The 25,347-nt window shown below is 42.4% G+C and overlaps 1 protein-coding gene across 3 annotated transcripts in view; it reads right to left on the reverse strand.

Annotated features, from left to right (window-relative positions):
- Window positions 1–24,971, reverse strand: part of LOC116830167 (3-phosphoinositide-dependent protein kinase 1) — a 156,568-nt gene extending 131,597 nt beyond the window's left edge. The window contains exon 1 of one of the 3 annotated variants that reach the window (XM_075061299.1): window positions 24,548–24,689. In XM_075061299.1, the coding sequence (XP_074917400.1) occupies window positions 24,548–24,571 (24 nt within the window). In that variant the 5' untranslated portion in view covers window positions 24,572–24,689. Of the gene's footprint in view, window positions 1–24,547; window positions 24,696–24,762 lie in introns of those variants that run through there. The other 2 variants (XM_032789467.2, XM_032789461.2) reach the window with 2 other exon arrangements.
- Between the last annotated feature and the right edge of the window lie 376 nt (window positions 24,972–25,347).

Consider the following 25,347-nt stretch of genomic DNA (forward strand, 5'->3'; position numbering starts at 1 on the left):
GCATGTCCATCAGGTTGAGGAGTTCCTCAAAGTGCTCCTTCCACCTCTCAGGAATCTCCTCAGTTGAGGTCAGTGTTTTACCACCCTTACTGACTACTGCCTGGGCAACATCTCGCTGACCCTCCTAAGGCAACAAATCGTTTACCAGAACACCTTTGAAGCTGTCTGAAGTCATTTTCCATGGTCTCGCCAAACTTCTCCCAAGCCTGGGCTTTCACTTCAACAACCACAGCCCTCTTAGCTGGCAGGTACCTTTGAGCTATATCAGGAGTCCGGTTCATGAGCATTGCTCAGAAGGCCTCCTTCACTGCCTTGACAGCTTCCCTCACCATTAGAGTCCACCAGCAGATCCTAGGGTTGCCACCACGACAGGGACCAACTACCTTCAGGCCACAGCTGTTTGTGGCTGCCTCAATGACTGAGGCCATGAACATGGTCCACTCAGATTTAATGTCCAAAATCTCAGCCAGAATGCAGGAGAAGTTCTTCCAGAGGTGAGAACTGAAGTCTTTCCACACAGAGTCCTCCACTGATGTTCCAGAAGTCTCACACTGATCATTTGGGCCTCCTATCTATCCAGCTGGCATCCCATTATCCAACTCACCACCAAGCGGCAATCGGGTTGCCAGCTCTGACTCTCTTCACCTGACTTTCCAGAGCATATGGCCTTAGGTCTGATGAGACAACTATGAAGTTGATCATTGATCTTCAGCCCAAGGTGCTCTGGTATGAAGCACATTTATGAGCAACCTTGTGTTTGAACATCGTATTAGTTATGTACAATCCATGACTAGCACAGACCTGGGAGGCCATTCCTCCCAATCAATCCCCTCCAGGTATCTCCATCATTCCCCACACGAGTGTTGAAGTCCCCCAGTAGAAACTATAAGGTAAGTCGGTTGCACTCAGTGAGATTGGTGCTCAATAGTCTCCAGAACAGCAGTATCCTATAGATGCTCATTTAAATTAAATTTTACAATACAGACACTCACTTACAAATGTAATTTATCTAAGCTTATGCATGGCAATAACGCTTCGCTGTAATTCCTCTGACTTTAGCAATTCTCTCCAGCCACGTTTGGAGAAGGTACAGTATTCTGAACACCTTGGCGCTAGACAGGTGGTCTTAGAAATTATTTGATCGAGTTTTGCACAACCTCTTGGTTTACAATCTAATTATTGTAGGAATGTAACTTTATGCTGCAACAACAGCTAAATCACAGAATCATGAAAGTGTAGGATGGAATGGACCTCGAGCGGTCACGTGGACCAACCCTGACAGATGTCTGTCTAACATCTCCAATGACAGGGATAACTATGGGAGAACATTTTTTCTTGTAGCTAACCTAAAACTCCCTTGCTGCAAATTAAGCCAAACAATTCTTGTCCCAGACTTGGTGGGCGTGGAGAACAATTGATGACCGACATCCTGTCACCATCCTCTTTATAACAACTTTTTGCATATTTGAAGACTATGCTGTGTAACCCCCGCCCACCCTAGCTTATTTTCTCTAGACTAAACATGCCCAATTCTTTCAACCTTTCCTCACGGTCATGTTTTCAAATCCTCTTATTTTTGTTGCTCTCCTCTGGACTCTTTCCAGTTTGTCCAAATCTTTAAGTGTGATGTCCAAAACGGGACACCACTCCAGCTAAGCCTTCACCCGTGAGTGGAGCAATTACTGCCCATGTCTTACACAGGCCATGCCTGTTAATACATCTCAAAATGACATTTGCGTTTTTCACACAACAGTGTCATTCTTTTGACTCAGTTTCAATTTGGAATCCACTATAACCCCTAGGGCTTTTATTGTAATAAAGCTGCCTACCCAGTTATTTTGTATTTGTGCAGTTGATTTTTTCTTAGATAGTATTTTGCACGTATCTTTATTGATTTTCATCGTACTGATCTCAGACCAATTGTCCAATTTATCAAGATCATTTTGAATTCTAATCTTGTCGTCCAAAGTGCTTGCAATCCTTCCCAGCTTGAAGCCATTTGCAAATTTTGCAAGCACACTCTACACTCAATTTCCCAAGCCATTAACAAAAATATTGACTAGTACTGGACAAAGGAAAACCCCTTTGGGACACCACCTGATACGTCCTTCCCAGTTCAACAAACAGTTGATAACTACTTTTGAAGTATGTTTTTTCAACCAGTTGTGCCCTCATTTCATCTAGATCATATTTCTCTACTTTGTTTATGAAAGTATCATGCAGGACAGTACCAAAAGCCTTACTAAAGTTAAGATCAATGAAGTCTATTGCTTCCCCTCAGCCACTAAACCAGCTACCCTATCAATGAAGGAAATTAGATGTTTTTTGTTAGCCATACGATTGTGAAACACCAGTATGCACACATTTAGAAGTAATGTGCTCCACCACTATTGCCAATGTTTTAACACCATACCCATGGGATCTGCCCCAATAAGTGCACAGGTATTACCATATGCTAGGTAATAAAAGTCAGGCTCAAAAGAGATTTGTGAGTCCCTCACATCTAAGTACTTACATGCCCCTGCACCATCACCACAGTATCTGATCTCCAAAGAACATCACAGGGCCAGCAAATGAAATAATTGGGACAGAAAAAACACACTTCAACTACCCATCCCCAAACATCTTATTTACAATCCCCATGTCCTTAAAAATACGTAGCCTGAACTTCTAAGGCTATGTCTATACTAGAGTGCTTACAGCTGCACCAGTGTGAGATGTCTTGTGTAGCCACTAACAATGGGAGAGAGCTTTCTTGTCAACATAATTAATCCACCCTCAACGATCGGTGGTTGCAGTTCTCCCACCAACAAAGCACTGCGCACACTAGCACTTATGACGGGTGTAACTTATGTCACTTAGAGGGGTGGAATATTCACCTGAGGCTATGTCTACACTAGCACTTTTGTCGGTCAGTGCTGTGGGGAAAATAACCAAACACATTCCCGACGGACAAAAGTTTCATCGACAAAAGCAATAGTATGGATAGTGCTATGTCAGAGGGAGACACTCTCCCATCAACAGCTACTACCGCTCGCCGAGGGTGGTTTAATTATGCTGGCAGGAGAACTCTCTCCTGTCGGCATAGAGTGGCTCCACAGGAGACCTTACAGCAACACAGCTGCAGTGGTACAGTTGTACCACTGTAAGGTCTATAGTGTAGATATAGCCTAAGACTAAGAGTGATTGTTTAATTAAAAAGAAACAAAAAGCTGAGAAATTGGTTTAAGGACCATTAATGTAGTCACACTCTTCACAAACTGTAATTTTACCCAGTTTAGCTCTAAAGATCCCTCCTGTACGCTGCAGATCACCAAATCAACCCTGAATTTTCTGCAAAACTTGAAACCCTTTGGCCTGCCAATGCCTGAGCACTCATTCCAGACATAGCAGCTCTTAACTTGTCATATGAAACATTAGCCTGACTGATACATGCCTCAATGATATCTACAACAGTATAGACTCAGACATATAACCAGAAGGAATTCAACTCAAGAATGCAGTCTTTTCAGGGCTCTGCTTTAAGAATCGACTCAGACCTGTGGATCAAAATGTCAAAGTGGTATCTCCTATGAAATAACCTGAACTTTAAGTTTACTACAAACTACTAGAGCCTTAGAGAAAAATCAGTCCATCTTGTGAATGAATAGCGTTGTATACTTTGAACAAAACAGTAGCCTTGTACAGCTGTGCAACAAACATATATTGAAGCTTGTAAGTCACACAGATTAATTTTCTAAACTACAATGAAACATAAAAGGAAAAATTAAATGAAGTGTAAAAACAGTAATGAAAATATATACACAGGACAAATTTCTACATTTGCTGGCTATGGAGTGACTATTTTATCCTTTTAAGCTATTCATGGAACCCCCCTTACTTTTCAGTCGTACTTCTTTTCAAAAGGTATTTTTGGGAGGGAGGGGCAGGGGCAGGTGTCAGAAAAAGATGAGAACAGCAGGAGCAGAGTAGTACACTTCCATCCAGGTTTTGTTTTTTAATCCAGGCCCTGCCTTGTAGTCTTTTCTCACAGAAGGAAAGTTTCAATATTTAAATTCCAAATATGGTCACAAAGAGATATCCTAATGCCAAAACAAAGTAATAGCCAAATATAGTACTCAAAGTAACAGACAAGAAAAGCCTACTGAACCCTGACTTTTGTAATCTAGATAGGAAAAATAGTCAGAAAAACTGCTAGATCATTTTAGCTACTTTGACATCCAATTCCCAAAAACTATAACTGTGAGCTCAGATTATTCTCAAGCTGGCTTTCCTGTCAGTGACATACTGCCATTAGTTTGTCACATTTGCTGTAGATGGTTGTGGCTGTGCAACCAAGCAGAGAATGCAGTGCAGGCAATATGAAAGTATTGCCAAACATTTCTGAAATTAAAACCTGGCTGCACTGCATTGGAAATTATCATTTTTCTATAACACACTGTTCTAGGTTTAAACATTGTTTTAAACTCAGTGGGTAGAGTTCCTCAAAGACAGTTAGCAAAACAATGCATAACTTACTGTGAAGCAAAAGTCGGGCATAGTACACACCTCTCACAAATTTAGTATCACAATCTTTCCCTTTGAAGCTTAAAATTGATTTTGCATTCTTACAGAAGTGGAGATTTTCCATTTCACAGGTTTCACTGAAAATACCCCATTTCTACAGGGTTCAAAACAATTTTCTGGATTTAAGTAGGAAGGCTCTTTGGAAGGGAATCCAACCTGCACTCAGCCACATGTTTGGGTTTAAAAGGTTCAACTCCGAAATGTAGATTTTAAAACAACAATTCACCAATTTAATATTCTACAAAGTACAGGAATTCTCCCTTTACCTCCACCCCCTGCCCAGTTAAACAAGTTCACTTTTTGGGATAAACATTCAACACACAAAATATAACTACAGCTAGGAAACACTCTTAGTCTGTTCACTAACGCAGTAGGGTTATGGAAAGGAATGATAAACACAGATGTTTTCTAGACTACAGAGACTATATCATGTCTGTTTTTCAGGAAGTGCAGGCTGTGCCTCACCCATATCTGAGGGCTTGAAGAAAGCTCTACTCGTTCATGGCAAACAGGTGGCATTTGTGTGAGGCCCATCAACTTCTCAGAATACAACCTGTCTTTACTAAGTAGGTGTGTAATCATTATAGTAGTAAGCCACCTTCCAAATGAGAACCAAGAACTATAAAAAGCAAGGAAAGTTACTTAACTGTACAGTAACTAGATTTCATCAAGATGTGTTGTCTACTCCACATGCATGTTTAATTTATGGGGTGCATGCACCCCAGATAAGTTTTTTGGACAGCAGTGTCCCTTCTGGCTGCTCATGCACCCCTAAATGTCCTCACCCTATGACAAGGGAATAAAAGGGCAGAGCGTGCCAATCACCACTTAGTTTTCTTCCCACTACAAAGTTTTGATAGGACGCTGAGGTAGAGAGGGATGGAAGGTAGGTTGGGGAATGTGCATATGGACAACACATCTCAGGCTATGTCTACACTAGAGAGATCACAGCAGCACAGCTGTACTGATGCCACTCTATGCCAACAGGAGAAAGCTCTCCCATTGACACAATTAATCTATGCCCAACGAGGAGCAGTAGCTACATCGGCAGGACATAGCGCTGTGCACATTACCACTTATAACGATGTAACTTATGTCATTCAGGGGAGTGGTAGTGCAGACATGGCCTCAGAGAGGCCAGCTACTGTACAGTTAAGTAACTTTCCTCTCTCCTTTGACTGTCCATCTGCATATTCCATGTTTGGTGATTTCCAAGCAGTGTAATGGAGGTGGGAGCTTGGAGTCATTTTCAACATATCCTTCCCTGAATGCAGCATCTGATCTGGAAGCTTCATGGACACCAAAATGCTTTGTATATGCATGAATAGATCTCCAGGGGGCTACTTTACATGTCTACTATGTAAACATTTCTCAGTGCTGCAGAGGCTCCCTGTGCTCTCATGGAATGAGCTCTGAGAGAAACTGGAGGTCTGCTTTGGTCACTTCATAATAGGCTTTCGCACAATTCAATGTCTGTCTAGACAGTCTCTGAACTTCGACTTGCATATTAATGTGTTGAGCCTTCTTATGCACAAGGAGGTCTGCCATCCTTCATCTTCCCCCCTTCCTTCAAGTAGTGTTTTCTGTAGAACCCTTTCCATTGGTATTGAAGAACTGTCCCTTTCTTTCTCTTCAAGTGAATGAAATGACAGGACTTCTTGGTGTTATAGGTTATTGTGAGATTGGTCCCTGACAAGGAAGAGGGAAGTAGGGTGGAGAGTATGGAACTGGACAGAATATTCCATCATAATAGGGTCCCAAACTGAGGACCAAGAGTAGCTCCAGAATCCTTCAATGTAAAAAGAGCATAATTTATCTTAGAACTAAATAACACGGACCTTTTAAATGGCAAGTCCTTTACAATGGATTAAGCCTCTTGAGGAAGTCAGAGCCCTGAAGTTGAGAGAGCTTCTCATCATCCCACTGCAACTTGATCTAAACTCCATCCTAGCCAATGAATACGATTTACAGCCAAATATAACCAATCACTTAGGCTCATGTTCCTTTGGTGTGGTGTTATTTTGCGGACGACTTTTCATTAGCTGCCATCACTACTAACAAAGGTGGTACAGGACACACACAAAAGAATTTAGCCTCCCTTGAGGGAACTTGCTATTTCTTGTCCACATTCTAGGAGATAGAGGCTGCTGGGCCTGGGATCTGCCAAATAACTTTTGCTTGGATCTATAATAGCCTTGTTAACACCACACTATTTTGCCAAATCTGAGAGATTGTAAGATGTTAACCAGCCTGTGGGTAGGTTCCTGGATCTCTTCCAAGGGAATCTGTTAAGAGTCCAAGGGCTTGGCTACACTCGCTCTTTACAGTGCTGCAACTTTTGCCACTCAGGGGTGTGAAAAAACACCCCCCTGAGCGCTGCAAGATACAGCGCTGTAAAGCGTCAGTGTAATCAGGGCGGCAGTGCTGGGAGAGCTCTCTCCCAGTGCTGCCGCTCCGACCACACTCACACGTGGCAGCACTTTGAAATTCCAAGTGTAGCCATACCCCAAGACTCTTAAGCAGGTCCTGATACTCCTTAAAGTTATCTAGTTGTAATAGACAGAACAATAGCCTCAAAGGATGACAAGGAAATAAATCCACAGTGAGGTGGCATTTTCTTGGATAAGTCACCAGGTGTAGACTGGGTAACTGATGCTGTACAGTGAGAGCCCTTACGGGGCCAAGGCCTGTCAGGAGCAATTCTGTCCCAAAGAGGCTTCTGAACCCCAATAAAACCATGCTGGCATAGTTAGGTAAGAGCCTAGTAGCCCTGGGGTAGGGAACCATGGTCTGTGCCCAAAGCACCAGTCTGCATAAAATCTGCCCCTGGAAGAGTCTCTAGATTCTTTGTCTAAGGCAGATAATACCAGAAGAAACATCCCTAAGGAATAAATGCACGAGTGCCCCCACACTATCATCAGAAGTCATCAAAAACAATGCTATGTAAATTGGTGGGGCAGTGAATTGCTGAAGGCAGGGGAGAAGGTATTCAGTAACAGGTGAGAGACAGGCCCAGTACTACTTGAGTCAGTGGTAGAGTGATTCTGGCTCCTGAGAGACTCTCAGATCTGTTAATACCATATATGTCATTGGTACTGTACAGTGCTGAGAGGTCAACAGTGGAGCCAGGGTAGAGGCAGCTAGAGTCAACAGTGCTGATATAACCAGTGCCAAAGTACTCCATGTCAGAGGCTTGACAACACTTTAGTTATTCTAAATCTCCTTTTTAAAATTTGGTCTTGTTCACAGAGTATCTCATACAGACCACCACTATAACTGAATTGTTTTCCTATGTTTAAAAGGTAGTTTTTTTGAACTACTGCCCAATAGAAGAAATGGTTTGCTCATCAATACAATATAGTATATGTCTGGAAGCTAATAAAGTTCAAAATAATGGAACTATTTGGGAGGCAAGGGAAGTTAGGGGGCAACATGTTAAATGTATGACAGTGTCATTCTCATAAATCACTATTAACAGATTTCCTTCCATTTTTCCTTTTAAATCCAGTATGGAACGTGTGTTTACATGGTTCTGTTTCACCTTCCATGCACTAACCTCTAACAATTGCTGAACAGAAATAGTACCTCAAATGGGAAAAACATCACAACTTATCTGGATGCAAATTAAAGACTCACTAGGTATCATCCTGTTATTCCAGGGGTTGGTAACCTTTCAGAAGTGGTGTGCCAAATCTTCATTTATTCACTATAATTTAAGGTTTCATGTGCCAGTAATACATTATGTGTTGAGAAGGTCTAAGTCTATAATATATAACTAAACTATTGTTGTATGTAAAGTAAGTAAGGTTTTAAAAATGTTTAAGCAGCTTCATTTAAAATTAAATTAAAATGCAGAGCCCCCCAAACCAATGGCCAGGACCTAGGCAGTGTGAGTGCCACTGAAAATCAGCTCATGTGCCTAAGGCACCATGCATGTCATAGGTTGCCTACCCCTGTGTTATTTCTTTTACACCCATAGGTTATATGAACAGTTAATACCATAGCTACTGGAATCTGACAATTCAAATAAAAGGCAAACTGGAAGAGAAAGGGCAATTCCTAGGAGAGCAAAACTAGCTAATTATGCATCTCTTTTTTGGACTCTTGTCTACACTAGAGCATTCTGGCCACGCCAATACATCTGAAACCCTCAGTCACATCTGGTATGCAACACATGTTCATATACAAGTGCCTGCATTAATGCAGCCTTGTTCAAAGCAAGTCCAACTACTGTGGCTGTGTTTACATTAGCCTTTCCCTGTGCCAAATTTCCCAGCAGGGAGGGAAAGGGTGCCTACCATTTGATAACAGAGTTCACAATCTGTTGCTATTACCGAGTCCTGATATGCGCTAAACAAGCATATAGTAACAATGAATATGAAGTTTTCTCCCACTCCCTCCCCATCAGACCAGTAGGAGTCTCCTTCAAAGGTGGCCTTTGCTATCATTATCAGTGTCAATATTTTAGGATTAGACTATTGCAGTGAAGCTTCCCATGGGGCTGTACCAAAGTGCAGCAACAGCCAACATAAAATTCAATAAATATATTTCAGGATGGGAATATAATGCCAATCAACAAGTTTTATGAGAAACAGGTCCTGTCAAATAAACTGGATATCATTTTTTGGTATAACAAAACTGGTTATTAAAGGTCTACATTATGTCAATGCAGTTACATCTACAAGGCATTTGACTTACTACTGCACAACATTCTAATTAGAGTTAACATCAATCAACAAAGCAATTACTAAATAGATAAAATGGCTAAGATCTCAAAGGGAAATCAAACGGCGATGTTACTAGCAGACTCCCACAGGGATTCATTCTCAACCAAAAGCTATAAAAGTTTGTGCCAGTCACTGATAAAAAGATCATTGTGGATAAAGATTGGTGAAATGGCTAACAACAACAGGGGCAGGTCACTTATATAGTGCAATCTGGATTGGTTTGTAAACTGGGAGCAAGTACATGGTTTAATACGGCCAAAAGTAAAGTCCTAGATCTAGGAACAGAAAATGTATCTCACATTACAAAAAATGTATGGACTGTATCCTGCAAACCCATGTCTCCGAAAAGAATTTAGGGGTCATGGTGGAAACGTGGCTGACTAAGTGGATTAGTGAGATCCCTGAATGTATGAACAGAGGATCTTCAAGTAGGAGTAGGCAAGTTTATCGCCACTGTATATAGCACTGTGGACATCACTCCCGGAATACTGGTGCTGACTTCCAAAAGGAGGTAAACTACAGAAGGTTTAGAGCAAAATCACAAGAAAAAGATATGAGAACTGGAAAACATGCCTTACAATGAGGCTTGAGATCAATCTATTGTGCTTATCAAATAGAAGCTTACATATCACAATCTATGTAGCTTCTCAAGAATATATTTGATAATACAGGGCTCCAATGTAACAAAGGCACAACAGGATTATGCTTTAGTTAAACCACAAATCACTGTTTGATACAGGATTTACTGATGTAATTTTATGGCCTGTGTTATGAAGGAGGTCAGAATAAAAAATGATTTGTCCTTTTTAGCTACAGAATATATTAATTTGTTAAATGAACCCAGAACCTAAAGCTGTGTAAAACATGATAACTTGTTTACCAAGTAGTGTGGCTCACTTGGAGCACAGAACATCAGTGCTCTGGCGTCTGTATTGGCTGCCTTTTCATTTCCAGGTGGAGTTTAAGGTGCTGTTTTGGACCTATTAAATCCTAAACATTTTGGGATTTGCATACTTGAGACTGCCCTTCTTCCTCTGCCATGTTTCCATCACAACACCTGCAGACGTATTTGAGCCGAAGTCCTCTCAATACCAAAAAAAGAAGCTGCTGGTAGATCTTTCTCCATAAGGGGTACTCAAACTTTGGAGATTTCCTCCTCTGCTTTGTCCAAATTAATCTGTTGACTGTCAGGGCACAATGTAGGGCCTCATTTATTTACCCGGGCACTTGGGAAGGGAGAAGTCTGATAAGGACTACCATTTCAGGATGAGGAGGGGTATTTGTTTTTGTTGATTAGTTATTTTTTGGTTTGGGGTGAGAAGCTGTCTTTCTTATTACACAACTGAGTTTAATGCATGATAAAGGTACTCAGAGTGAGATAAAATATACCAAAATAATCCTAAACTGAAAAAACAAAAAACACGTAGTCCTCCCAGTACAATCCCACAATGCTCCTGCATGCTACTTCAGTGGCAGCTGTGACAGATCAGATCATTGGTTCTGTCATGTATTAAGACACTAACCTACCAGATTATAGGCTTAGCAATAGCTAAAGTAATAGTCAGCAGAAATCAAATGCTCCAAAGCCCCCAAATTCCTGGAGAGGGTAGGCCTGAGAGGTACTTTTGCTATTCTCCATTCTATCTGGTCACTTCCATCCCCCATGCTCTAATCCCTACATCCAATGGATGCAAATGAAGTGAAAAAATAAAACTATCATCATTATTTATAAGTTAAACATTCTAACTTTTGCATCCCACAGGTATTCACTTGCAAAATTCAAAAGGTGAAAGATCTAAGGTTACAGACAAACACAGACAACTCCTTCCCAAAGCACACGGATTTCACTGGGAGTTGCCACAAAAATCCAAAAGCTTACTCAGAATCATCTTCTACACTACTTATATCTGAAAGGGAACACAGAAAGGGATCAATTAATAGCAGCACAGCAAGGCTACTCTCTTGATCCCCATTATCACAATGCAAATACACATACCTCCACAAGGCAATTCAGTACCTCCCATCACCACACCCTGTGCTGTAGAGAAATACAGCCCTTGGGGGACCATAATATGTTCCAGAAGAAGAAAGGACTTGTTATGCCACTCACCAGGGCTCAAGATGGATGTTCTCCCCATGTATACGGACCCGGACCACTCCCATCTGACACTTAAGGGGGAGATCCAAGAAAAGGAAACTTACTTTAAATCCAAAACAGAAAAAAAGAAACATATGGCAACAGTAACTAAAAAAATAACTAATTCAAGCCATGCTCCTCACCTCCTGAAGCAGAGCCACTCAATGGTGGTGGTACTTATAATCAGTCCAGGCATCCAGGTGCAGAGTCTGACAGTGACTGGCAGGGACTCTAGTGACTCCCATGACAAGCCCCGCTAGTGCAGATGCCATCACTGCAGAATTAACTCTGGCTCGGTTGTGGGTTTTCCTCTTAACACATTCCATCTTCACACATGACTATCAGTGCGACATGGTGAGACAGGCAGTACACCATGAGCTATAAAGCCAAGGGTGGCCAACTCTGGCCTGAGAAAGAGCCAGAATTTACCAATGTACATTGCCAAAAAGCCACAGTAATACATCAGCAGTCTCCCCATCAGCTCGCCCCCCCCACCCACCGACAGCCCCGCAGATCAGTGCGTCCCCCTCCCTCCTTCCCTGCACCTCCAGATCAGCTGTTTCGTGGCATGGCAGGCTCAGGGAAGGAGGCGGGAAGGGTGGAGTGGGGACAGGCCCTGTGACAGAGTCAGGGATTAAGCAGCGGACACATTGGAAAGTTGGCACCTATAACTCCAGTCCCGATGTCGGTGCCTATACAAAGAGCTGCATATTAACTTCTGAAGAGCTGTGTGTGGCTCTGGTAAGGTAAACCCTGCGATAGCTAGTAACATGTACTGTTATCCTGAGCAGTGAAAATGTGCAGCCATGAACAATCACAACAGTTGAGATGCAGTGGTCCTCCAATCCTTTCCCATAAGCCTCCTTGGCACCTAGTCCTGTGTACTATCTCACCATCTACCTGTACTGCTTGTCATATCCAGATAAAGCACCAGTGAGGATACAGGGAGTGACAGCACGTACAGCATGTGTGGTCATTCTCTTGCAGGTTAGACTACGATGGTTTGTCTAATCCTGTGATTATTTACCCCTCAGTTAGCATGCTGTGGAGACCTAAGCATGAGAGGTGAAGCAGGATAAATCCTGTGTCTTGCCTTGCATCAGGATTCAGGCACATGCTCAAAGGAGCAGAACTAGCCTAAGCATCCGCTGGAACAAACTAAGATTGTGAACAAATACAAATGAACACCACAGAGCAGAGCCCTGCAAGGCCTTGTAGGATAGGGGCAACAAACAACAGATCCTGCAACACTGAACGTGTGTAGCCACAGTGCACCAAACATACCTAAGCAGGATGGCTAGTGTGAGTTGGCTCTCTGATAAATCTTTCTTGCCTTACAGAATTTAGTTTACTAACCCAATTTTAAACCTGTCCACTAAACAAACATCCTTTAGTGCTCAAAGAACTAGGGAATTTAATAGTTAAGTGGTATTTACAGAACAGCTAATCAAGAACAATAAAGGTTAATTTATTATTATGATGCTACAAGTTAATTAAGCACTAACTTGAGCAGTTCAGATCTTGGAAACCCATCCTTAAGAAGAGGGATAAGATTTCTAAGGGACACTGCAATTAGTGATGAGCTGGCCACTCTACAGCATAATCAATCAATGTAGTTGAGCCAGGTGAAAGCAAGAGAGTGACTTCCCCATTTAAACAAAATAAGACTATAGTAAATCAGAGGAGTTTCTAATCCAAAAGTAATAGTACAAAAATGTTGCCACTTAGCTTTCTCGCTACAAAAAGCACTGTTTCACAGATTATTAAGACCCAGAGGGGACCATTATGTTCATCTAATCTGAGCTCCTTCACAATATAGGCTACAGAACCTCACCCAGTGATTCTTGCATCAAGAGACCATGATTTCTGTTTGAGCTACAGCATCTCTTATCTTTTTATGTACAGACAGCATGTGATGGAGAATCCATCACATCCCTAAATAAGTTGTTCCAGTGAAGAGTTACCCTGAGTGCGTCTAGTTTGAACTGGTGAAGCTTCAGCTCCTGACTACTGAATCTCTTTGTGGCTCTTTCTACAGAGAGCTGTCTATCAGATCTCTCGTCTCCATGCAAGTACTCGTGGACCATGATTAAGGCAATATTTTAGTTATGAGTATTTTTAAGTAAAAGTCATGGACAGGTCACAAGCAGTAAACAAAAATTCACAGCCTGAGATCCGTCCATGACTTTTACTATATTTATCCCAACTAAAACTTGGGCCGGAGGGTGATCCAAGGGTGCTGCAGATGAAGGGGTGGCCCGGGACCTCTGCTGGTGCTGAGGGAAGGCAGTGGCACACGGCCCAGGACCTTTGCTGCTGGTGCTGGCAGAGGGGAGGGTTGGCAAGCTCCCTACCCAGGTCCAACCAGCATGTCTGTGCAGGTCCTACGAGGAGGGGTGGCTAGGGGGGCTCTGCGCACTGCTCCTGCCACGAGCACCAGCTCCACAGTTCCCATTGGCCAGGAACCACAGCCAATTGGACCTGCAGGGGTAGCGCGCACAGCCCCATGTCCCCTCCACTTAGGAGCTGTGGGGTCATGCCCATGAGAGCCAGGGAGCTCCCCCTTCCCCAACGTAAGTACTGCCCCACACCCCAACCCAAGCCCTGAGCCCCCTCCCACACCCAAACTGCTGCTGCTGGCCCACCGAGCCAGCACCAGCCGCTGCAGAAGTCATGGAATCCATGACATCCATGACAGCCTTAACCACGATCAAAGCATCTCTTACCCTTCTCCAATAAGAAGTTATATCTACTTAAGTTTAAATGTCTCACTCTAAGACTTGTTTTCCAGATCTTGAATTATTCTTGTAGCTCTTTTCTGAACCCTTTTCAATTTATCAATGTTCTTCTTGAATTATGGACACCATATTCCAGCAGCAGCCGCGTAGTCACAGTGCCAAATATAGAGGTAAAATAACCTCTCTACTCCTACTCGAGATTTCCCAGTTACATTCAAGGATCACATTAGCCCTTTTGGCTACAGCATCACACTGGGAGCCCATGTGCCGCTGATTTTCCACCATGGTCCACAAATCTTTTTCAGCATCACAGCACCTAGTACAGAGTTCCCCATCCTATCAGTAAAGCCTATAATCTTTGTTCCTAGTTGTATACATTCAGCTGTATTAAAATGTATATTGTTTCCTTGGATCTGGCTTACCAGGTGATCCTGATTACTCTGTATCTGTGATGTGTCCTCTTCATTATTTATCACTCCCTCAATCTTTGGGTAATTTGCAAACTTTATCAGTGATGATTCTGTGTTTTCTTCCAGGTCATTGATAAAAACTGCCAAATAGTGTAGGGCCAAGAACCTCTCTCTGTGGGACCCCACTAGCAACATACCAACCCAATAATAATTCCCCATTTAAAATTACATTTTGAGACAGCATGCCATGTTAATGTTGTATCATTCTAGTTTATTTAATCAAAGTGTCAGGCAGTATCAAGACAAATGCCTTACAGAAGCCAAAGTATATTGCATCAACACTACTGAATAGCATTTGATCATCACTGAGCATCTTAATAGCCAAGAACAGATCCCTGAAGGAGCCCACTAAACACCCCCTTTCGATGATAGATCTCTAAGACCTTGTACATGGAGAATTATCAGTTAACCAGTTTTTTATTAATTTAATATGGGTTATACTGATATGTTGACACTAGCATTGTCATTAGGGAGTAGACTAAAACAATTCAGTCAGTCAAACTGCTACCTATATAAGACCCATTTCTCTATTATTCTTCTGCTCCATCCAACGTCATTAACAATTACAGAACTGGAAGTCCTGGGATTATGAATAAACCTAAACATCTGAGAAATATCACAAAACCATAAGTGATTAGGCTATACTGCAGCAATACTTTATTTAGGTTTGAACTGTTACCTAAAAAATCATCCGTTCCAGGCCCTGGGCACTCTTGACACTCAAAATATTCAATTATACATTTGAATGGATACAACCCACACTGGTAGCTGCAAATTTTTAAAACATAATGTAAGCCTCTAAGTTCCAGTCTCACAGACCCCTCATCAGTCTCCCCATCTCTTAAAGCAGAGGTGAGTGGAAATGCCCTAAAGTTCAGCAAACTCTGGTTATTTCAGATAATTGGTGAACAAATTCCAAAGGCAAAAGGTCCTAATGAAGGACACCTTGTCAGCATTTATAGCTTTAGGAGAGGAAATAATATCTGAACAACTGATATTTAGTAGTGCAATTTGACAAAACTAAGATTTTTCTTAAGAGGGAAGGTAGACTTATACAGTAGCCATCTGTCTGTATGTGTAGTAAAGGGCTCAAAAATTGATGGATAAAACATCTCTCAGAGATCCAGCTAGAAGGCAACATGAAGACATTCTTTCAAAGCAGAGTCTTTTTTTCAGATGTGAATTTGGTCTAATCGAGCAGTCAGTCAATCTTTATCTTATTACAAGGATTCAAGTTTAAAAATGAAGGCACCACTTAATTTCCTGAAGGCAGAAAATCCTGACAAATTATTAATATAGAAAGATGACAATATAAAATTGACAAGCATTTCACAGAACAGAACATTTTGGCTTACCAAACTATTAGCCTACACAATTAACTATTTGCCCTTAACTTCATCATTCCATTTCATAAGCAACACACAAGAAATGTTAATGAATTAACTGACCCTAGTTTTCAGACATAAAAGTTTAATGAAGGTTCAAGTTCAGTTATTTAATAGTTCCTCAAGCTATAGTAAATACATTCAAAATCCATTCTGATATGCTTGAGACATGAACTTTGTACCAAGCATATAAAAAGTAGCCAAGTGGCCTCTGGTTACAGAAAATGATATGAATGTTTGTATTTATGTAAGACAGTTGTTCTTGAGTGGTCTTGTCAAGTCCCACATCAACCGATGGTACACTAATGTTTTTTTAATTCCATATGGCTGTAATTTAAGAACTTGCTTCCCAACACAATGGAAGCTAACAGAAGTGTGAACAGCAGAGCTGGTTATAACATTAATTTAGGTGAAAATTTAGATTTATTTCATCTCTATCTGCAGAGATCTGTTTCAGCAAAGTTTTCACTGGGAAAGTTTTGAAATCCAAGTCTGTGTGGTCACTTTTGATGGGAGAGAAAATTAAAACTTGAGCTTTTTGATCTAAAAACTGCTATTTCAACACAATTCCACTTCATGAACCTATCTCAAAAGGTTTTGTTTTTGTTCCAATGTATAAGCAAAACAAAATTTTGAAACCTTGAAAATTGTAATAAAATGGAATTGTTATACTTCAGCCAATCTGTAAACAAGCTACAGAGATCCTCCAAGGATCTTAATTAAATAAAATTCAAAATTTTATTTGTACAGAACGCCACAGTAGGCAACTGGTAAAAATGGATTGTCACAGGCACCGGCCTAGCAAAGCTTAACTTTAGACGTGTGATCAGTCCCATCAATTTCACTGAAACTACTTACATGCTCCAAAGTTAAGTACATACTGAGTGTTTGTTGGGTTGAGGCCCTGTGATATGTTAAAGAGCAGCTATAGATTCAGGCAGCCCCACCCTGCTGTGCCTGCCATACCAATCTTGGAGGAGGAGCCTTTAAATGGGAGAAGCTCAGCTCAGAAAGCCCAGGCTAGGGAGGCAGACAGGCCCTTATCCTTAGCTCCCAGAAAGGAACAAACCAGTCATCCAAGCCCCGTGAGGGGGAAGGTGGGCCAACACAGGAAGGAGCCCAAAGAAGCAGCAAGAGATCTGACTACAGACACCCTATCCACTTCTTCCACACATCTCTGAGCTGGAACCAAGGGAAGACGTAGGGACGGGGATCCCCTGCAACCTCACCAGGAAGACTAGTGAGAAGACACAAGAGTCCACAAGGACTACTCTGGCCTTGAACCAGGGCTGTCAGCCTGCGTGATGTCCTGGGACTAGTGGGTGAAAACCCTGATTCACTCCGAAAGGGATGAGACCAAAGATGACCCAGCTGTAGGGCCAAGTCACAAGATGACAGGGCTCACCAGTGGACCTGGTCACAGGACTACAAAGAAAAAACCCTGCAATGCTACACTTAGCCACAAGGCAGCACACCAGGTGGTAAATCACTTTGCCACAAGCCCACACAATCCCTATCAAAATATAGGGATAAAATAAGCATCATTTAGAGTGACCAGAGCATGTTCCACTAAGGCTATGGCTACCCTTGAGAGCTTAAAATGGCGCAGTTGTATTGATGCAGCTGTGCTGCTGTAAGTTCTCTAGTGTAGCTGCTCAAAGCTGACAGGAGAGAGTTCTCCTGTCAATTTAATGAATCCACCTACAATAAATGAAGATTGCTGGTGTGGACAGCGCTCTTAGGTCAGTGTAACTTATGGCTTGTTCACACCCCCGAGTGATGTAAGTTATATCAACATAAGTGAGAGCGTAGACATAGCCTAAGAATAAGTTACTAATGCACTGACGCTATTGCTCTTTAACCCTGAAGATTAGAAATATCAATGAAAATAGGAAATCGGAAGCAGATGCTTCCAACAGACACCACTATTATTAAATTAACTGGGAGCTTTGTAGGAAGATGGAGGAAAGCAAAGGTATTAAAAAGCACTTAAAGGAAATCCATTCACCATCACAGAAATTTGAACATCACTGTTTTACTTACAGATCTGGATCTTCATTTTGTTTTAGTTTCTCTCTCTAAATCTGTCAGCATCCATATAGCTCATGGAATATGTTTTGTATAGTATGCCCAATACTAGATTAAAAACCAATATACTTATCAGTAATATTGGATAAAACATGATGAGGTATAATAATTATTCCAAAAACAAGCATTATAATAGGAAATTCAGAGTTAAAGTTAAGGTTTCAGTGATGCCAGGCAATATCCATGTAACTAGGATTACTGCATATTAGCACTTGTGGTGGCAGATTAGAAGAAACTGATTTTTAATGACTGATGTTTTGTTCCTACCAAAATTAACTTAGTTCTTTATCAAGAGAGTACAACATTTAAGTCATGAAACCCAAACCATACCGTACCGTACAACTACATATTTCTGAACAGAACCACATTACAGATAGCTATGCTATTTTCTGAAAAACAAACAAGGACTCCTTGTTGTTTTTGTGGATACAGACTAACATGGCTACCCTGCTGACACTTGGTATGCTATTTTCTGTTAATTTCTAGAATTCCAGCTTCAAGTTCAGGTAAAGATTTATGCTAATGAGGGAACTTGTAGGAACATGTATACTAACTATTTACCCTCTAACCTCTTCCATTACTAAGCAAAGAACTTCAGTTTCCAGAACCTTCAGGGGCCAGAGCCAACATTTAAAGGGCCTGTTTTATTATTTAACGACAATCAAACTGATCTGAAGCAGAAAGCCAGAGGAATCTCCGAACACCTGTATTCAGCCTCTAACACAATTATCTAGATAGGTAAATAAGTCACGAACATTTCTTTCACTCTAGTTCATCTGGATTTTTAATAAACTGACCCAAACCAATGCAGACCAGAAAAGAACCAAAATAACGTGACAGCAATAGTTTAGATCTGTCACATTATACCAAATTTAACAATCTTTTGAAATGAGTGTGATAAGCAAGTTAATCCTTGCAATTTCATAACCATAAAGAATATGTGAAAACATTGTTAAATAAGTATATTAGTCTTTTAACCATACTGCAAGTCTCAGCCTTGCTTCAGCACTGAGTCCTCCACCAAAGCCATTTATTGCTTACAGCATCCGTTGGTCAGTAAGACTGAATGGGCTTTAGCACAATCTTCAACATTCCTCTACATTCTCCCCTTAGCTGTTTTATCCAGTTCTTTTGCACATATCCAATTATTGGGTCTCAACTGTTTTTTAGGTATGCTTACTTGCCTAAAAGATATCTAGGAGGAGAATGTGAAGGTAAACAAAATTGGTTGTGCTGTTTTTTTCTTTTTAGGTATAAGATAGCAAAAAGTTTCCACTTCATAAAGTGTTTACTGTTTTTAAACTTTCAAAATATCAGAAATACCAAATCTTAAGTTCCCTGGTTTTACTCCAGTACTTTTTGGAGGGCACCTGTGAATAAGCTCCTTAACAGAGGGCTTTTCTTCTAAGTGTTTGTTTTTAATATACAGACTGTTTAACACAATCATTTCACATTTAAATCAGGTATCACTTGCCTGGTTTTCTGACGTCATAAACCTATGAGTTCTATAGTCATTCAGAGAATCCTTCCAAGAAAGTTTGAGTTAAGGTGAAAAAAGTAGAAATTTAAAACTTTTGATTATCTTAAGTGGGTTTAATAAAGAGGGTGCTACATTTACTTAAGTATTTAGACAGAGCTAACATCTTCCAAGCTGTACATAACTATCTAGTTCCTGCAATCTCTCCCCCTAATACCTATGGACTCTATTTTTGTTACTTCCTTTGGATACTTTATCAAGGTCTCATACAGAAAGAGTTGAGGGATGAACAAGCACAGTGATCCAGTCACAGTTACAAAAACTATGTGAAAATGTGTTATTTCTTGTAAGATATAGGAGGTAATACCCATGTCCACTCAAGAATAGGGTTGTTGTTTTTTAAGCAAACCCACCATGCTGTGGATGCAAATTTAGTTTGAAAGCTACACCACACCAAACTGTCTGTATCACTACTCTCTGATCAGTTATTTCTAACACTGGGTATGTATCTAGTCATATTAAAACTACTTATTTGACCTCGTACACATAGAATGTTGAAAACGGTGTTCATGATTTTACTCCATCTTTCAACCCTAGCCTGGTCTGGGATCAGTTTTCTCTAAATCTTTTACCAATCAATAAGTTGACAACCTAAGTGTCAGTGATACAGACAAAGCTGTCTACTGATAAATGAAATGTAAGGGATTTTAAACAGATACTATGAACTTAAAAACAAAACAAAAAAATCTCACATTTTTCTGAAAAGTTTTCTATGTACATTACAAGAGCTTAGTCTACACTAGAAAAAAAATTACCATTATAGCTATACCAGTAAACACTTCTAATGTAGAGCAGATTATATAACAGGCGCAGCCAAACTTACAGATCCTCTGAGCCACACAGGATAATTTTCAGAAACTGAGAGCTGCTAGGAACACCTTCCAGAGCTCAGGGCTTTTACCCTGTGGCTGGGTGATGGGGCTTGGGACTTTAACCTTGTGGTAGGCGTCTGCTGTGCTTGGGGCTTCAGCAAGAGTGGGGCTGAAGTCCCAAGCCCCGGCAAGTGTCTCCTGCAGGGCTGAAGCTCCTAGCCCCACCAGCCCTTCACAGGGCAGAAGCCCCTAGCCACCACCCTCTCTCCCCATCTGGTAGGAGGAGACTAGTGGTGGGTGGCTCTGCAAGCCACATTTTAACCGTAAAAGTGCAGCTCATGAGCCACACGCAGCTGTTTGGCCACCCTGGTTATACAGACATAAAAGTAGTTTTGCTGATATAGCTTATACCCTAATAAAATAAACTATGCTGGCAAAAGCACTTATGTTAACACAAAATTAACCCAAATCAGTCTTTTCCAGTTTGTTAACATATATACAAAAATTCCAGGATTATCATTTTGCATGTCACTCAGAAGCCAGTTACATCTGTAGAGTCGATATGAAGCGACAGAAACAGCTACAAGCATGGTTGAGGGCTCACCATTCAGAATATAACCATGTTGAATCATCAATGGGATTGATGGTCTGATTGCCAATTTTTAAGTTCAGACATTCTGACTTTACTAATTATGCCTGTGTAGTATATAGCCATGCATGTATCCCATGTCACCAGTACTAGACCACTGATCACCACCTTTACTCTACAGCTAATCTGCATGGACCAATTTCATGTGTTGTTTGAGGAATACTGAACAGATGGTGGGTTATTCGGCCCAATGGCCATACCTACCAGCTGCACAAATCTCACAGCATAACCTTGTCAAAACACAAATCAACACAACTACCCACACAATAAATGAAGCACTACTCTGAAGCGTAGACTGTCTGAGTCAGTGCAAAGTGATGGAAACAGCTACAAGCATGGTTGAGAGCTGTTTGAGCTGAACATTACCAGGATCAGTCATCAACAGGGTTTACAGCCTGTTACTGTCCCTTTTTTTTTTTCTTTTAATATATAAACATGGTTTTACAAATCACACTTGTGCAACAGAACAGGCTTTCAGCTACTAATTACTGATTATTAATACAGATCCCATTTATCTGTCAGTAACCGCAGTTAAGGTTGCATTGAGATTGGTATTTAAAGAACTAAAATTGAATTCATTCTCCAACATCAGCACTATAACTCTTCAGAGGAAATTTTATTTTAAGGAAGTGGGGAAAGGGTTGTTTCCCAAAGTATTTATTTTGTAGAGGAAATGCTTTAAAATAGACCTCTAAAAAAATTATCCTGTTTTCCTCATGTTTCTTTAGGTTCCTATAGGTAAACAATCACCCTTTCCACAAATGCCACATCTCTATCACACAAACTTTGATAACATGCAGGGCACTTTTGAACTTAAAATTAAACTATATTTTCCCTTATTTGGCATAACCTGAAAGTTACACTAAGGTTAGCCTGTGGAAGTTACAGATTCATTCATATGAGTCTTCGCTTAATGCCAGTTTGATTCCCTAAGAAACAAATACAAAATAAACAAACAAACAGACATCTTTGGGGGAGGCAGAAATGTCACTTTCAGTGAAAATGAGCACTGACTGGTGTCAGCCTTGCTCCGCACATAATCCCCAGTGAGAATGGTCAGCATGGCTGCTGGAGTGGGCTTTGAGGGACAGATGAAACACAGGAGGATGGTGCCATGAAGGGGGTCCTGGGAAGACAAGAGAATAATAATAATAGGAGATATACCAATCTCCTAGAACTGGAAGGGACCTTGAAAGGTCATTGAGTCCAGCCCCCTGCCTTCACTAGCAGGACCAATTCTTGCCCCAGATCCCTAAGTGGCCCCTCAAGGATTGAACTCAACTCTGGGTTTAGCAGGCCAATGCTCAAACCACTGAGCGATCCCTCCCCCAATAATAATATTTTTCTTTAGTCCTTTTGTTGACAGTGTCTCAATTGAGATGTGGGGAGTTTCCAGTTATAAGATCCACCCAGCACCCATCTGGTATGGATGGGTCTCCTCTTTTGGGAGGGGCATAACAATTTCTGTAAAAGAGCAGCTCCTCACACTAATTAATGACCCTCTCCTGTATGGTGATTCCTTTCACTAATAATTACCATTGATTGGGAACCGGGATGTAAGTGAAAGTGTGGCTTCAGCTGAGAGGGGCCCAAGAAGGAGCTACACTGACAAACCATCTGTGTTCCAGAGAGGAGTTGTGCTGGGGGACCACTTTGGAGTGGAAGGGAAATGGGGAGGTGAGGAGATACCACATGGGGACAGCACTGGGAAAAGTAAAGCTTGAGTTCCTCTCCCTTCCCCTTCACCTTTCCCAGCTGAATCCCCACTTCCTCTCTCATCTCCCATCACCTCCTACTGGGCTGTTTAAGTTTATAAGTCACTGTGTATAAAATCTAAAAGCTGAATGTAAAGCACAGAAGCAGGGAGACAGGAACAGAGAATATGTTGTGGAATGGAGATGGGCCACCACCCCTAGCCTGAGGGTTCTAAGGGCTTTTTTTCCACATCCCTGGGCAACAAAAGTTGATAGTTATTAACTCTTAAAAACTGCACTATAATAAACTTTGTTTGCTACATATCCCATGAATACAAACTATAACACACACTTCAGTCATCCACTTCCCTTTATCAATCAGTGCTCACAATCAGAACGCAAGTCAGCAGTTGTATCTGAAAGGCTTATTTTAGTACAACCACCTGTGAGGACCCTCGCCCTCACTGCCACTGCCTATGATGGGGGGGAAGCAGGTTACAGAGTTACAGGTGGTCCTTCTAAGACAAGCGAGTTCTAATATCCTTTCAGTGGAAGATTCCATTAAAAACAACCTCAAGCACCTCAAGTATAATGAAACTAGAAGTCTACTTTCAACACCATGGTTCAATCTTTACTCACCAAAACAGAAGCCCAAAGAAGCGGTAGTTTTCCTTTCATTGTCAGAATTAAAATCATGGAGACAAGCTCAGTTTGGGGGCATATGCTGTACACTAGAGGACCCAGATGATTCACAGAAGGTGGGCTTTTCCTCTTCCCTGGATGAAAGTGGAAATTTTAGTTTCCTAACCTAGTGACCATCTTAATCAGGTTCACTCTGTACAATGAAAGACAAAAAAACACCTTAGTGTACAAAAACTGTGCAGTAATTAAGGCAATTACAAGTATTTTATACCAGTAGTTATCAACAAGGGGTACGCAGAGGTCTTCCAGGGGCTATAGCAACTTGTCTAGTTATTTGCCCAATTTTACAACAGGGTACATAAAAAGTGCTAGCAGTCAGTACAAAATAAAATTTCATACAGACTATTTATACTGCTCTCTATATGCTGCTCTATACACTGAAATGCAAGTACAATATTTATATTCCAATTGATTTTATAATTATATGGTAAAAATCAGAGTCAGCATTTTTCAGTAATATTATTCTGTGACATGTTTGCAGTTTTTTGTCTAATTTTGTAAGCAAGTAGTTCTTAAGTGAGATGAAACTTGGGGGTACACCAGACAAATCAGACTCCTGAAAGGGGTATAGTAGTCTGGAAAGGTTGAGAGCCACTGCTTCATACCATGTACTGCACACCTGGGGGATTCCCGCAGATCCAATCGCACCCAGACCCCACAAACACACCACTCCTGAGCAGCGGAGTCCCCACAGAGCCCAAGGCACTCAATTCCGCTCTGGTCCCACTTGGGGAGGTTCCTGTCCCGGGGTTTGCGCAGAGCCCCTCACACCCAGAGCTCCCCCGACAGCTAGTCCCGGTCGGGTCCCGCACAGCCCCTGGCACTGTCCGCACAGGGGCTGTTGTGCGGGGCGAACCGCACCGAGATTGCGGAAGAACTTCGCGCGGAAGGGCCGCCCGCACCTCGCGGCCTGGGGACGACCAGCCCCGCGGGCCCAGGCGTTGCGGCCTAGTCCCTCCTCCCAGAGGGCACCCGCGGGCCGCAGCACCGGCCGAGCCCGACGCAGCCCCTGCGCAGGGGGCCCGGCACGCCCCGTACTCACGAGGTGGCTGCTGGTGCTGGCCATGGGCCCGCCTGGCCGGGCCGGCCTCCCCTCGAGTCGCCCTTTAAGAGCCCAGCTCACGGCGGCGGAGCCCGAGCCAATGGGGCACCCGCATCCTCCGCCCGTGACGTCACCCACAACAGTGCCCCCTCCTCTGGCGAGGGCGGGACTTCCGCGCTTCCACACTCCCATTGGCTCAGCCACCTGCTACTCACGGGCAGGCCCAGGTGTAGTGTCAGACTCTACTTCTTGCCGATTCCGCTCCTTGCACTGAATAAACAGGAGGGCACGCTCTGCGCATGCTCAGTTGGAACGGCGACACCACTGCCTCGTCTAGCCTCAGGATCCGCTCCGATCCTGCCCTGAGCACCGCTGGGCCCCGGCCTCCTCTCATACCCACTTCCGCGTTGGCTCCGAGCCAGTAAAGGACCATGGGAAGCAGCACGGCGTAGCCGCACACCTATTGGCTCCTCAGCCCAGACTCCCCCGCGCGGCTACCCATGGTGCAGCTGGGCTAGTTCCTCAGCCGAGCCTGCGATAGCCGCCCGCCGTTCCCCTGTCCCGCAGGGACCAGCGCCACCCACAGTGCACCTGGCCTCCACGTGCCACGCCCCCGCCGCGCGCCCGCGCAGCCTGTCTGCCCAGGAAGAATTAGCAATGCAACATGGATATCACCGGAGCACAATGAGACTACACTCTTCATGGAAGCAGCTGTATCGCTCCCTAATGCAAATGGCCCAGCCAGTAATCTATAGAGGAACATGCTCTGAGGAATACGAAGCAGAAAAAAGCCTCATCCT

Source organism: Chelonoidis abingdonii, unplaced genomic scaffold, assembly GCF_003597395.2.
Source record: "Chelonoidis abingdonii isolate Lonesome George unplaced genomic scaffold, CheloAbing_2.0 scaffold0003, whole genome shotgun sequence".
NCBI classification, from domain to species: Eukaryota; Metazoa; Chordata; order Testudines; family Testudinidae; genus Chelonoidis; species Chelonoidis abingdonii.